Consider the following 14,593-nt stretch of genomic DNA (forward strand, 5'->3'; position numbering starts at 1 on the left):
TCGATCCCATTCACGACACCGACGATCACAAACGGAGACGATTCCTCGACTCACGACATCTCAAGCGGGCGACAACACAAAATCCTTTTCGTCCTTCTGCTTCTCACATCGTAACAGACGACCCCTCATTCGTGCCATTATTCACCGCCAGGTGGCGTTCCGGCAGAAAAATTCCTTCCTACACGCCACGCGCTGAGAGAAATATAATAACTGGGAACAATGCAGGCGCTTCGATATATGTACAACAATAAAACGTGTGACTAAAGGCGTCGGAACAAGGCGCGCATCAGTTATGATAGCAACCATGTGCATATACTCTCGTTCTCACCGAGTAGGAAGAAGGCGTTAAGAATATGTCATCCTTGTGCGAATGAAAGAAATGCCGTTGTGCTCCGAATGCATGCGGGGGAAGCTGTTTTTTTCTCACGCGTCTGACTCATGCAACAATGGGGGTGCCCGTAATTGGACCTTTGTTTCGGAATGGAGACAATGTGTGATCATTGTCGCTCCGAACTGGCGCGACACCTAGCGGCCGGACAGGACCGGCTTCTCAGGCTGTGTGCGCCCAATAATATTTAGCAGGAATGCAGTAATGTGGGGAAAATGTAGAGCGTGTTAGAGGACGTGAGAGAGAGGGAGAGAGAGAAAGAACTTTTGAAGTGCGGTGAAATTGGGACTCTTGCCCAATTACGTTTTCCCGAAAGTCGTAAACCTTGTAAATATGAATAAAGAGGAAGTAAGTAGTACACATTTAAAAGGTACTTCGCCACTGCCTGTCTGTCACTTTAGAATGCTGTTCGTGTAAAACTTTGATTCGCCACAAGCCTTCTAATTTCTCGTGCTTAGTAGAGAAACGCTGTGTCTCCAAACAGAGTGGACACTGACTGCGGCGAGCGGGATACGAAACAACGTTGATACGAAAAAACGTATTAACAACAACAACAACAAAAAAACGTATTAACGCTTTAACGCACGTTACCGTCTAACCTAAAAACGACATACCTGAACTTGTTACTAAGAACTTTCTCTGCCCATTTAATATTTCACTTAAAAAAGGCCGACCACTGAGCACAGATCCCTTTCATTGAAAACGAGAAAAATATCTATTCAATGTGTTCGCTGTAAAGGGAAACTGATCGTTTTACGCGTGTACACAGACCTGTCCACAGAGTCGTTCTTCCGTACAATCGTAAATCTTTTCGGGTCTATTTGTCGGAAGCACACCACCAGGTGGCAAAGGTGATGGGGCATCCAGCTGCGCACCTTTGCATAAGAGCACAGTGTTGTGGGACCGCTTCTCTTATTTCCGTTAGTATATCTGACTCACGCCGCTTATTTTACGGCGCCGGAGGTGACAACTGCCTTTCGGGACCACATGCGGTATATGTACGTGTGGTTGCAATAACTCTTTCGCACATATACCGTTTAGGAGGCGTGTTTAATTCTAGCCAAAGGTATATACGAGAGACTATTTGTAAATGTAGTTGTCAGGACTGTATACGCGTTGAAGCGTGCGATTAGCTCGTCGCTGTTACGCAGCTGCGTGACGTTCACTCGTAAAAAAAGAAAAAGAAAAACAAAGTGATCATGAGAGGTCTACAAATACGTGTCCTGATATGACCGCTGATAACCTGTGTGTCGGTATATGGTCCCTTAGACAGCAATTACTCTCCCCGTTTTAGTCCCTTTGACACTGAACTTTACTCCTCAGATCTGAAAAAATACACTCTTAAAAATGAACTTCACCGCATAGCACGCTCCTAGCCAACCATCATCTCGAATGATATCGTTATCCGCTCTGATGTGTTGAAAACGTGAGGCGTACGCCGTTTTTGTGACACTTATGCTGTTCATAATTGTCACACACACACAAAAAAAGGCGTACGCCCCCCGTTTTCAACAAATCAGGACAGATAACCGTATCATTCGAGATTATGGTTGGTTAGGAGCGAGGCTTTGCGGTGAAGTTCATTTCTAAGCGTGTAGTTCCCCCTTAAAGGGCAGCTACGGGGGTAATACCTTGACTTTTTGAAACTGTAACGATATATCCAACTGTGTCTGGAACCACCCTTCATTTCCAGAAAGTGGCCCCATATTTTAAATATTTTAAATAATCGCAAATTAAACCATCCCGAAACACATATTTTTATGACGGAATTGGTTCAGGCGGTCTATACCGCTGACGTATGTGGTATCAGTGTTCTTCAATAAATCCCTCTCTCTCTACGGAGCATGTTGTTTTTTTTTTTTCGTTTTTTTTCTTGGAGCGTCCCTGTTCTTGGAACATGTTCTCAAACAGCCCTCTCACAGAATACGATACTGTATACAAGCCAATCACTGAACCATTAGAATGGAATTCCTCTGCACAAAGTGCTTGACACACAACCATCAAAAAATGACAAAAAAAAATGGCCGTCGGTTCGAAGGACCTTGAATACAGTACAAGGCAGCAGCTTGTGCCCTATGGCTGGCCACATGCACATTTAGGTGAGACATCGTCTCCGTCGGAGACATTAGGCTCCAGACCAGAGCCTGTCATTACAGACCAGAGGTAGGCGGGGACGACTCCCTCTCTCCCTCTTAGAGGTATTCTATAGAAAGCTCGCCGGTCACGTGGGTTACGTCGGAGTCCAAAGAATATAGTTTTAAGTTACATTTACTGCGTCGGCATCGCATGCGGAGAAAATGGCTGGTTGCTTTTAGTTTAGTGCTTTATTGTTTTCGCGTCTGTATATAATAATGGAATGGAGGGACTGTGATCCACCTATTATCTATACCATGCCTCGCTGTCGTATCAATATTATAGCCAGATATATATACTAATGTGTTTTTTTAGTTCTATGTTTGCGCCGCGAAGCGACTATTGCCGTGAGCGTTGTACAGACGTGGAGAGGGTCAAGAGAGAATGCAGCGGGATAGTCTGCGTCCGGAATCGACCTCAGTATCGAAGGACAGCCCAACGATATCCTCCCGTAAAGTTTGTCAGAAAACACTGGGAAGACACCGCACAGCACAACAGGTAGTGGGATTCGAACGCGGCACCTCCTAGTCATCCTAATAGTCTTTAGTTTTAGTATAATTCAATAATTGAAATGTAACAGAATGCTTAACTGCATAGCAACGAGTGTCGGCTGACGAAAAAACGTCGAAGGGCGATAAAAAAAATGATAAAGGAACATTCGTTGATAAAAACACAGCTTGTACATGTAATCTGCACTGCACCATTATCCCATTTCACCACATTACCGCCACAGTGGGGTATAGAGTAATTAATTTGGTTTAATTTATTCGATGGTTGGCCCTTTCAGCTTGTGATGCGGTGAAGTTCTACTTTAGGAGTACAAGCGTCACCGTCGGAGTCCGACAGAAATAGCTCTCCGCAGAATTAGAATTACTTAATTGTGATCCCCGTCTTTGATGTGGCAACATTGGCTGTTCTATTCTAGAAGGGCGTCCCGTTCTATTCTCAAAGTAATAAGAACCCAAACAGTGTTTTGAGCAATACGTAGTGACGGCGAAGGGGCCCCAAAAGTTGCTCTGGGTACACCATATTTAGGGTCCCGCGCTTTCGTTTCAATAAAAAAAAAAAAACGAAAAACATACGCCGGGTAAATTTTACCCTCATTCGGTTTTAATCGAAAAACACCGTATACAGAGGGACATTCCAGGAACTATGACAGGGATAAATTGCTGCACGTGCCCAGCAAGTTGTTGATGCAGATCAGACAGATATATGCTGGTTGTGAAAAATGTCCGTTTACTTGTTGTCCGCAGCACTGAAATTACATTGTTATTTCTATTCGCCGATAACTACCGGGGTAAACCATGTACACGTGAGGAAAAACACCGAAAAACGCCGATTTCGTGAAATCAATAAACACCGAAAAACATACGCCGAATCCACCCAAAAATAAAACCCGAAAACGCGGAACCCTAACTATATTCTAACACTTACCTTTCTTATAGTCTGGCCACCCTCAGAGCGGGTGGCAACCGAAAGCGAAACCAGAACTAACGCCGTAATGGGAGCGCAGTTAGGAAAAAAACTGTCCGCATTATAATTACGCGCGAAGCCATTGTGTGTCTCGGGAGCCGCGGAGCTTCTTTCTGGTCATTTATGCGGTCGGGGGTTAGAAGACATTAAAGGACGAAAATAAGCGGTGGAAAAAGGAAGTTCGCGTTCCTGAGAGGAGTATGTGCTGGTGTATACGAGGATGTAGAGCATTTATATTCTTCCGCTCTCTCATAAATAGAGGAACTCATAAAGCGCAGTAATTTTGACATCTTTCACAGCCGCGTGAGAATAAAGTAATTTGTTTCCACGACGATAAAGCGCTATGCAGCGTGCCGAGAATAATTGTACGTCCGAAAGTAATTGGAATAGACCTTATACTGGCAGTTTTTCCGCCTTGTGTTCGGAATATGCTCAGAATTCAGCTGACATGATCAAGCACGGTGGTCTGCTTCAGTGAAGTCGTGAAATAATACGCATATATTCTGCAATGTACACTTTAAGAAAAAAAAAAGGAGTAAAACGGGGAGTAATTGCAGCTTCTACTCTCCTAGTGTGCAATTACTCCCCATTTTAGTCCCCTAACCCAACATTTAGTCCCGACATTTACTCCCCAGGACTGCAAATTGTCACTAAACTTCGCGAATGGTCTCCTGAATGCAACAGTCTACGTAAATATGTGCCCTTGGTCAATTTGAACGACATAAGGCTGTATAACTCAGACCAAGTAGCAATTTTCCAGCCACACAGAGAAAGAAACAGCGATTCTTTCTTCGCAAATTGTGCCCTAGTATGGCGCAAGATTTTATATCACTCGATATATCACGGTTGACGGTTTGCTTCAAAGTATTTTCATGCATGCGCACCAATTATGTACCTGGGACTCTTACAACAGCGCGTGAAATGCGGTCTTCACCCTGTGACATTCATTTACTCCCGTGCATTTACTCCCGAAAGGGACTATTTTTTGTGGCAATGCAATTACTCCCCAAAAGGAGTAAAAGTACTCCTTTTTTTCTTAGAGTGTACGAGGAAGTATATCCCAAGCATGTTCGGACGCGGGGCGATGACCATGCAGCAGGTGCTTTCACTATATAGTCTTCGATACGCAGTGTTTCCTAAAAGCACCTGCCACTCACAGCTATGCACTTTGCACCTGGGCGTATCTGCTACTTGGGACGTACCTTTGACACCCAAGCGCTAAGTCGTGTCATGCATATACGATGAAAGATGAAAGTCGCTGAAAAGGTTAGCCAGCTGTAGGGATCGAACCCACATCTTCTGGATCCCTACAGCTGGCTAACCTTTTCAGTGACTTTCATCTTTCATCGTTGATTTCTTAGGCAATTTGAGGCTTTGTTTGTATCTGTCCCTTCCATGTTTGTTCCAGCCTCAGAACATCAGTTTCTCTCTTATGCACATACGTTTACTACATTGGGATAGCGGCCCTATTGTAACAACAAAATCGAACGTTCCGCACATAATGACATTACTTTTTCGCCTTCATGACTATCTTTTTTTTTCTTTGCTTTTTTTTCCTGTTCATTATGAACATATCACCCCTTCTTTTCTCGAAAGCCACGATCCCTCAACCGCATCAAAAAGCATTGGACAGAAAAACATTGGCCTCTGGGATGCTGCATGAGCTCTTAAAAAAGATTACTGCGACGTTTCATATGCGTAAAGCGATCTCTGCCGAAAAAAAAAAAAAGAAAAGGAAAGCACTGGTATTCAAGAAGGAACATTCCGACAAAGTATAATAGTGCCGGCAAACGATGATGTTACCCGCAAACAGAAGAATGCGCATCCACGAAGACGCAAACGGTAAAGACCGCCGAGCGCAAGAAAAGAATCCGTTTTGCCGCAACCATTTACGCGTTTGAGCCTCTTCTTTTTTTTCCTTTCTTTCTTTTTTAAGGAAATAAGATATAAAGAAAGGATCCGTTTCTTAATCGTGAAGAAGATGGGCTCTGTCCGGGTGCATTGAAACATTAGTCGCTCCTGATGTCTTGAAAGAACAAAAAGGCGAGACGGCTTTAAAAAAAAAGCCCCAAAAACGCGGTTGCTCTGATATATATCCTGGAATTCCTTCCGGATATGTTGCGGCAGTGTTGATGATGATGATGTGCGTACGCTACAGTTTTTCAAAGTCGTAAACATGTTATTGTACGCATGTGTGATGTGGATCGGGCATATTACGACTTCCTGTTGGTGAAGGTTCGCTGATGTCGTTTAGTGTACATGGCTTCACGCTTAAACGAGTTTGAATTTTGTTTGCGGGTTTTTTAGATGGTTTCTTTAAGGCTAAGACGTGCTCGGGAATGTTAAAAAAAAACTGTTAGTAACGCTTTTTTTTTTGCGGGTACCCTTCTGAAAGAATTTTGATAGTGTAGCCCAAAAAACGGCGTATAGAAGAGTGTAAGGGCGAAAGATGCACAGTGTGTCGTGTTCCGTGTGTGTTATTTTTCCAACAGCCTCGAAATAAGTATATTGCGAACTCTCTTATATGTCGAACTCGACTATTTCGAACTGTCTTAGTACATCGAACTCGGCTATTTCGAACTGTCTTAGTATATCGAACTCGAACATTTCGAACTGTTCGATATGACGCTATTCAGCGCAATACACGCAAAGAGGCACGTTTGCTGAAGTACACGTTTCGTTTATTGTTACAGCTTCGAAGCGAACAAGTCGACGAAAGGCGCTTCGAAGCTACGCAGGGACCTGATTAACGCCGAAATCGCCAATCTACGTGATCTACTACCTCTGCCGTCGTCCACCAGGCAACGCTTGTCGCAGCTGCAGCTCATGGCACTCGTCTGCGTATACGTTCGGAAAGCTAACTACTTCCAACACGGTAAGTCATTAACACTATGTCACACACAATTGTTTGCTCTTTTAGGTTGAGTAAGAATCACACGTATATGTCCGGGGTCATTATCGTAATTCAGGGGAAAATAATTTTTTCTCGGGTTAATTTATAAATGTTGGTGCATGGATTGGAACTGACTAGGGCTTTGGATTAAATTGTCTGACAGATTGATTGAAATGAGCGAGAGGCCAGCAGTACTGAACAGGAGGGTTTTCAAAAGCATCTATAGGGCGATAGAACACGACGAAGCATGGAGATCTATAGACATGATGATTATATAGAGAAACTTGGACTGATCGGATAATGCTGCATAAGGATGGCCTGACAAATGGCAGCCAAACACCTACACACACGGGAGTTGCTGCATAATTTTATTCGATATAAGCTTTAAACTTCGTCCGAATCACATTAAACAGGGATAAGACCCGAATGTGAATGAGACACGCAGCTCTGAAGCTGCACAACGGTTAAATACACATTACGATATCGGCAATCAACGAAAGTTCCGCCGTTCTTTCTTTTTCTTTTCTTTTTTTTGACGAGAACTTCCACCTCTCACAGTCATTGACGTGTATGCAGCTTCCGTGACATCCAAATATTTACCCGTCATTTGAATATAGTCCTGGGTACATAGCGTGAGTAATGGGGACTGACACGTCCTGTTTGCTACTATATTACAAAAGCAACGGGCGCACAATAAAGTATATAAAAAAGAACGGGGGGCTTCAAAGCGAAACGTATTCCGTGCTGTAGAGCCGTTCGTACATATTATAATGGCGTTGCACGGCCTTCGCTTAAGAAAAGAACAAGTCCACTTGGAACACGGATACGCCGACATCGCGTAGAATGCGGATACGACTAACTCTAAACACGCGTCACGATTTTCACGAGACCATCCACGATAGGGATCGAAAATAATAAGAATAAATAAATCAATAAAAAAAAAAAAGATCACCCGTGGGCGGCTTTAGTCGGCTCTCGAAACCACGATCAGCTTTTTTGTTGAACAGGCGGCGGGGGCAGCCCCATCGTCATCGTTATCAACCATCTCCCCATCGTCGTGCGCGCTGCCATTTTGGAGCAAGTAGCGCCGGATGGAATCTATATAGAAGTGAGATATACGTGTTGTACTGGGCTGCTGTAGATGTCCGCGGCTAGTTTGTAATTTTGAGGAGCCGTCGCATGGCACTCTAATGCTTTGGAAGAAGAAAAAAAAGAAAAAGAAACTTTCTATAATAACGTCTCTGTCGTACACCCCGTGAAAAATATGGGTAACTGTGGTCCTTTTAGGGGTCAAAATGCATTGCAGCAACTGCTAGTCCCTTGCCGGACGAAATACGTGGGAGTCCTGCGAAGTCTAGGGACTATTTGCAGTGCTGGCGAGTAAATTTCAGGGTCACGTGACTAAAATGGGCAGTGATAGCAATTTCTGGGGACTAAGAGCTGCATTTACTCCCTTTTTTTAAATTTAAGTGCAGCTATGTGTAAATTCTATAAATTCATTCATTTTTTATTCTTTGAACAGTCGTATACGAGACACTGGTTTATTAAATCGGCGGAATTGACGGAAATACTTCCGAGAGTGTACACATTACATAAAACGCAACTTTCACAATCCCAAAGGCAAAAAGCAACATAAATAAACTGTTAGCGACTCCCCAAAGCAGCAGACAAACAGGTCATGTTGGCGGCATATAGTTTAACAGCTTGTTGATTGCAAACATAGCGCAGCAAGTTATAAATGTGACAGGGAACGCTAAATATTTTTAATTCGCTATAGTAAAATGACTGTAAAACGGCTCGGGGTGACGCGTCTGGTGGGAAATAATCCCTAATTTTAAGCAACAGTGTCCTATGTTCCCAACTGGCTAGCTGCTCCTGGCGACTACGTAGCCGACTTCGCTTGTTTTAGACACAAGGTTATGCGCATGCAATGCAGTTTCACCGCCTTACTTGACGAGCGGTGCACTTCGACACAGTGTTGCCCGTAATTTTTAATTTTAATTTTCTAAGAAAACCATGAGCGCAGTTGGGACGAAAAGTGTGACGTCAAAGTACTGAGGGTTCAGGTTATTGAATAGACAAATTTTCTGGGATTGCAGCTTCACTGCTTTACCGTAGCTTTAAGCGCTACATACTTATATATCGGCATGGAATCTTACGAGCTGTACACGTGTAACCTCCACGTCTTTCCCGTTCCGTGGCAGACGACACCCTTGCAGAAGACCCGGCACTATGCACATCCATCATTCCATATCAATCACGGCTCCCATGCAAACACCCGCATGTGATTTAACGCGGCTGTCGCGTTGGGAAATCTTTCTCAACGCACACGGGCAAAAACGGACTTTTCCTCCCCAAGTATAATTTCTTGCCCTCTCCCATACGCGTATGAGAGTGAAGGGCGTTTAAGCGGCACGGTTGTGCTGCTGTTAACCACAGGTAGCGCGTCCACTCTGTAATTACGCACGTCCGTGTAGTAGTCGTCTGCAATATTTGTGGCGTCGATCAGTCCGCAGCAGACGACGACGCGAGATGGCGCTAGTGGAGCTCTGCTGTCGTCTGCAATGTATGGGCGCCGTTGAAAGATGGGAAGGAGAAATGACCAGTGGAAAATAATACGCGCCACTATTTTTGTACGTATTTACGTCTTGTATTCAGTCTTTTGTGTGAAGCAAAGCTTCGTTAATGACGGCTGATTCTAGTGATGCGATGACTGATGTGCTTTAAATGGTTTGGGTAACCTTATATAGCCGAAGCTTCGACGGCTGAAGTGTGTTTGATTTCATGACCTGATACTCTGCAAGTAATCTGCACTATTCTATGCTGAAATGACATTTGGTAACAAGACGCGATGAAGTAAGCCTAATTTAAGCCTATTGGCTCGGATTGGCTTGTATTAGCTCGGTGACGTAAGAAGGGGATTGGAACAACGCTGCGTCGAAGGGTTTGTTCTACCATATCGACTATTAAAGGTCGAAAATAAGCAGCGATGTCACGGAAGAGGATCCATTTAACCAATAGTGATGCGCAGTATCTGTCCAATTTCGTGCTCTACAGTATAAATATGCAGCATTATATGGCGGAATTCCTCTGTAAAGTATGCGTCAGCTGCACGCAGCTGAAGCATGTCGACTCGAGAGACGACTACATGCAGGCTACGAAGCCGGCTTGCCCGGTTTCGCGAAACCGTCACTCTTCACACTGTCCGCCATTTTGGTGACACACAAACTCAAGGCGGCAATCTCTCCGCGGTGTCACTCTGTGTGCTTCACGAGTGTCTTGATGCCAACGTATCCAAGACAGATCGCTTCGTCCCGTCTACACAGAGTGACGCACGGGGAAAGGCGACATCCACAGCACACGGAAAGCGTGACTCGACCACAGAAGGCCATGACTTTCGACCTTGGTAGCAGTCGGTCACCTGACCTGTCGTGATCGCCTTCCACGCGACGTCATTTATTATATTCTTGTTCCTTTTTTAAGTAGCGCTGCACGGGTCACGTAGTACGTGCTGCCTGCAAGAGCAAACATAGTAGCGTACTTGTTTCCCTTTTTTTTTTTTTTTTCCTTCGTAAGTCACGTGTTAGATGTGGAGAAGTTACATACAAGCGGTGAAACAAAGTGCGACCTTTGATGCGGTTCTGTCGTCACGTTTCTACCGAATGGGGCTTCTGTGCGGTGAGCGACGTTGTATACTTGGTTGGCTTCTCGTGTAGCGACGCCGTTTTCTATGCCGCTAGGTGTCGCTCTTTTAACGCAAGGAGGAAGCTGGGGGTGAGGGTAAATGTGCCTCTGCGAAGAAGGTCTAGTCTGATTGGTGCACGATATTTACTACGTCTTTCTTGACTGGGACATGCCACGTTGGAGATGACTGTCCTGGATAGTTTACATTTCAGACAAAAAATAAATAAATAAATAAAAGCATAATCTAGTTTATTGAGAACTGGGTTCGAATAAGTGTTGTGGGTGACTGAGGTGTTATTATACAAGTTCATAAAACAGGCGCACGACAGCGCATTCGTTGAAAAATAAATAAATAAAAATAAAAATTTCTACGTATATTTTTTCGTAACGCGAACAGAAAGATTTCTTACGCTAATTTCAGCTGAGAGGTGACCTCCACGTTCGGATGTGTACATCTTCCTGGAAAGCTTTCAGATCGGTCAGAAATGTCAACACTGCAGGAATCGGATACGTGAGGGCGTACGGAACTCCCGCGCTATTAACCGCACCACCACACCTCGAACATTCAACTCGGGAAAAAACAGCGTCCCTACCAAGAATTTTGTGAAAAACTATTGCGGGATAGTTCTCCACAGACTCATCGTTTTTTTTTTGTTTTTTTTTTTTACATTTCCTCGTGTATATACGTGCCCTGATACGAGCGCAGATAGGGACATTGACATCGTCATCGCCATCATCAAGGCGCTCTCGTGTCATCGCCGACGAGAAGTCACTCGGGATGATGATCTCCGCGAATCCGCGAAGAAAAAAAATTCTCGCACCCTTCGCATCATTAAGAGCGGCGAGAATTCGGCCTCCGATTTCAAAGTTTCTCGGCTAACAGCGTGAGGGAGACGATTTGGTCATTGTTGTGTCCGAATGTAAGGGCGATTTTTATGTCTCTGTTTTTTGGCCTCTTCCGCCTCTTTTCTCACCCTCTATAAGATTCCCCCCCGTATATATATATGCGCCGTCACCTTTAGCGGGAAAAAGAAAGAAACGAAGCTTGTGATCCGGCAACAGTGGGAATGCGCCGGCGGCCACCTGGCGGTGACGGCCGGACTCGATTGGCAGGAGGAGGAGGACGGTATACGGTCGCGGGGTCATTAAGACGTTGACACCCACCCAGCGATTCGGCGTCCACCTTGTCGCGTACAGAACAATGTAGATAATATAGTATTTGGCAGGATTACAGAGACCTTCGTGCCGCGTAGTTGGATTGTGGGAAAGTATGTGTCTCAGGGTATATTGTCTAAGCACGCAGGCGGGCCTTCTTCGACGCTTTTTCGTTTTACACACATTTCTTTTCCCCTTTCTTCTTCTTTTTTTTCTTTTTTTGTTTCAGTAGTTTCCAGTCCCATGTACGTCTGAGTTCACACGCGTAGACCGGACCAAGCACACGAGACAATCAGAGGGTTCGAACACGGTCGAGGTCGCCAGTAACTTGATGGCGCAGGCACGGTGCAAGTCCGTCGGGCATATCGTCAAAATTAATTCACGGAGCGACCACCGTGACGCATGTTGTCTCGCCGTTAAGCCTAACTTAATCTAAACTCGAAGTAACGGGCATCGATTACTATATAGCTCCCGAGACACGCTTTTCAAAGGGTTGCTGGGCATGCCAGAAACGGCAGCAGCACCAGCAGCAGCACCAGATCCCTCAATTCAACCGACGAACTAAAAGGGTCGTCCACCTCCCGACCATTGTATAGTCAGAGTGCCACGCCTGTCTTACCGAACAGAAGCTGACCGTATAAGAAAAACATTTTTGCGGGCATTTGGAAAGCAGGCGCAACACAGCACGGACATCTGCCTACTCCACCCAAACGCTAAACGCTTTCTTCTGCGTCTCCACTCAAAAGGTTGACGACGGTGACCGCCAGGAGCGTGGGGGAAATCTCCCGGAACCTCCACACCCAGTATATATGTGACTATCACTGCAATATAATGAAAGTTATGCGACTGGCCTGGAAGGGTACTATACAGTCAAACTCCTTTACAACGAAACTCAGGGGACAGCAAAAAAGATTTGCAGTAAAGGTATTTTCGTTAAAAAAAGATGTCCATTATTGGACCCGAGGGCTCCAGCGGGACCGCAAAAAAAATTTGCTGTAGTGGTATTTTCGTTAAAAAGGTGTTCGCTATAAAGGAGTTTGACTGTACATAATTTAAGAAAAGATTACTTATAAGGTATTTTTAAATTAAAATAAGGCGATTGAGAGCATCTGTCCTTTCGTGCAGCAGACTGCACTTCTTCACGTTCACCTGAAGAGGTGCAGTCTGCTGCATGAAAGTTTTTTTTTCTTTTTTTCGGATACCTACATTCGCCAGGAAGGCTTTACAGCAGGGGGGATAAGAAAAGGAACATGACAACATAAACTAACGTTATACGAACACGAACACACAATATATTACACAAACACAAATACAATACAAATATCAAATAATAATAAAATACAATACAAAACGCATAATAGAAACACAAACACAATGTATTAAACAGATGCTCTCAACCGCCTTATTTTTAGTTCGAATCTTTTCTCGGTAACTTGTCATTGATCTTCATACCTTCTCAGAGCTCCTGATTAAGACCAATCAGGTGACCAGATTGCCTTTTGTTTGTATAGCTCCGCCGGGGGGTGACTGCAGCGAAAACAAAATAAATTAATTTAAGAAGTAAAAATAACCCCCGCAATCCTGTATATAGTCCCTATGTTGAAATCTTACCCTATCTTCCAATAGTTCCTATATGGCCAACGCAGCCGTGTAAACATGCAATGTTCTTTTTTAAACTTTTTAAAAAACTTTTTTAAACTTTTTGAGTACTTTTAAAACGATCGTTATATTAGGACCAACCACCGTGTCCGTCCGTAGGTTGAAAGGACCAGGTGATCACAAATTTACCACCAACGATGTCCCTGTAAAGCTTTCGCGTTTAATCGCGCGTTTAGCACAATATCCAAAAATACAGCAAATCACTTCGTATAGTGTTTGTTGTAAATGACCGAAATAGCGTTGTTTATTTTTATTCGTTACAGAATTTTTATTTGAAAAACTAGCAGAGCAAAATAAATGCCGTTTTTGAAGTTGAACTCGCGGCCAGGCCGACATCCCCTCGAAGAAACTATGCAACTACAAGATGACTAATTACCTAAAATTAATTAACCAACTTTTTAATTAGGGGATTTCGGGCAAAAGCAGGGGAGCAGAATGAGAGACCATCCTAGTTGAAAGCCATTCCACGTTTAAAAAATCCCGAAACACGCACGTGCGTGAAGGTATCCACCCCAAATTTGATATGCAAATATACAACAACAACAACAACTTTACTTCGAGATGATGGATGCGGAGTTTCATCGACAGGGGAGATACTCTACCCCAAATATATGCAAATACTTTCTGCAAAGTATACGTATAGCTATAGATCCAACAATATAGCCTCGTTCGCAGGGACAAGGGCCAATTCTTTTCCACGTATAGTTATTGTAACTTATTTCCGACGTCTACCACTAGAGCCAAACTGCGAAACAACGTGCCCATATATGCAGATTCTATATGGTACGGCGACAATTCGCTAAACCGACTTCGCTTAACAGTCAGACCACCGAAGACGCCAGCGAACCGCCTACACAATATCCTCTATAAAGTGTCTCAACGTCCCCATTAAACGAATAAGCTTCCGTATTGCTTTACGGCAGACATTAAATTCGGTACAGTATATAGACCCCGCCGTACAGCGTCGTAAAAAAATGCGCTAAAACACCGCCACCAGGTAGCGCCGAGGTGGCCGACATAATAAATAGGGGGGAAAGCCAAGCCTTGTATACATGTGGCGTGGGAATATGGTCGAAATTAGTAAGGCACCTATAAGTGGACGTTATGCCTCTGTCTATACCTGTGCGTTGGGAGTTTGCTTATTCAAAGAGCCGTTCCGTTCTTCGGCGTATTGCTAGTACGTTGTTTATGGCCTATGAACGACTATA

At 44.2% G+C, this 14,593-nt stretch overlaps 1 protein-coding gene across 2 annotated transcripts in view; it reads left to right on the forward strand.

Annotated features, from left to right (window-relative positions):
* Positions 1–14,593, forward strand: part of LOC135397166 (PAS domain-containing protein cky-1-like) — a 69,619-nt gene that overhangs the window by 15,080 nt on the left and 39,946 nt on the right. For both annotated transcript variants that reach the window (XM_064628545.1, XM_064628546.1), the window contains exon 2: positions 6,688–6,869. In XM_064628545.1, coding sequence (XP_064484615.1) covers positions 6,688–6,869 — 182 coding nt within the window. The remainder of the gene's footprint in view (positions 1–6,687; positions 6,870–14,593) is intronic.

This window comes from Ornithodoros turicata, chromosome 6, assembly GCF_037126465.1.
Source record: "Ornithodoros turicata isolate Travis chromosome 6, ASM3712646v1, whole genome shotgun sequence".
Classification (NCBI taxonomy): domain Eukaryota; kingdom Metazoa; phylum Arthropoda; class Arachnida; order Ixodida; family Argasidae; genus Ornithodoros; species Ornithodoros turicata.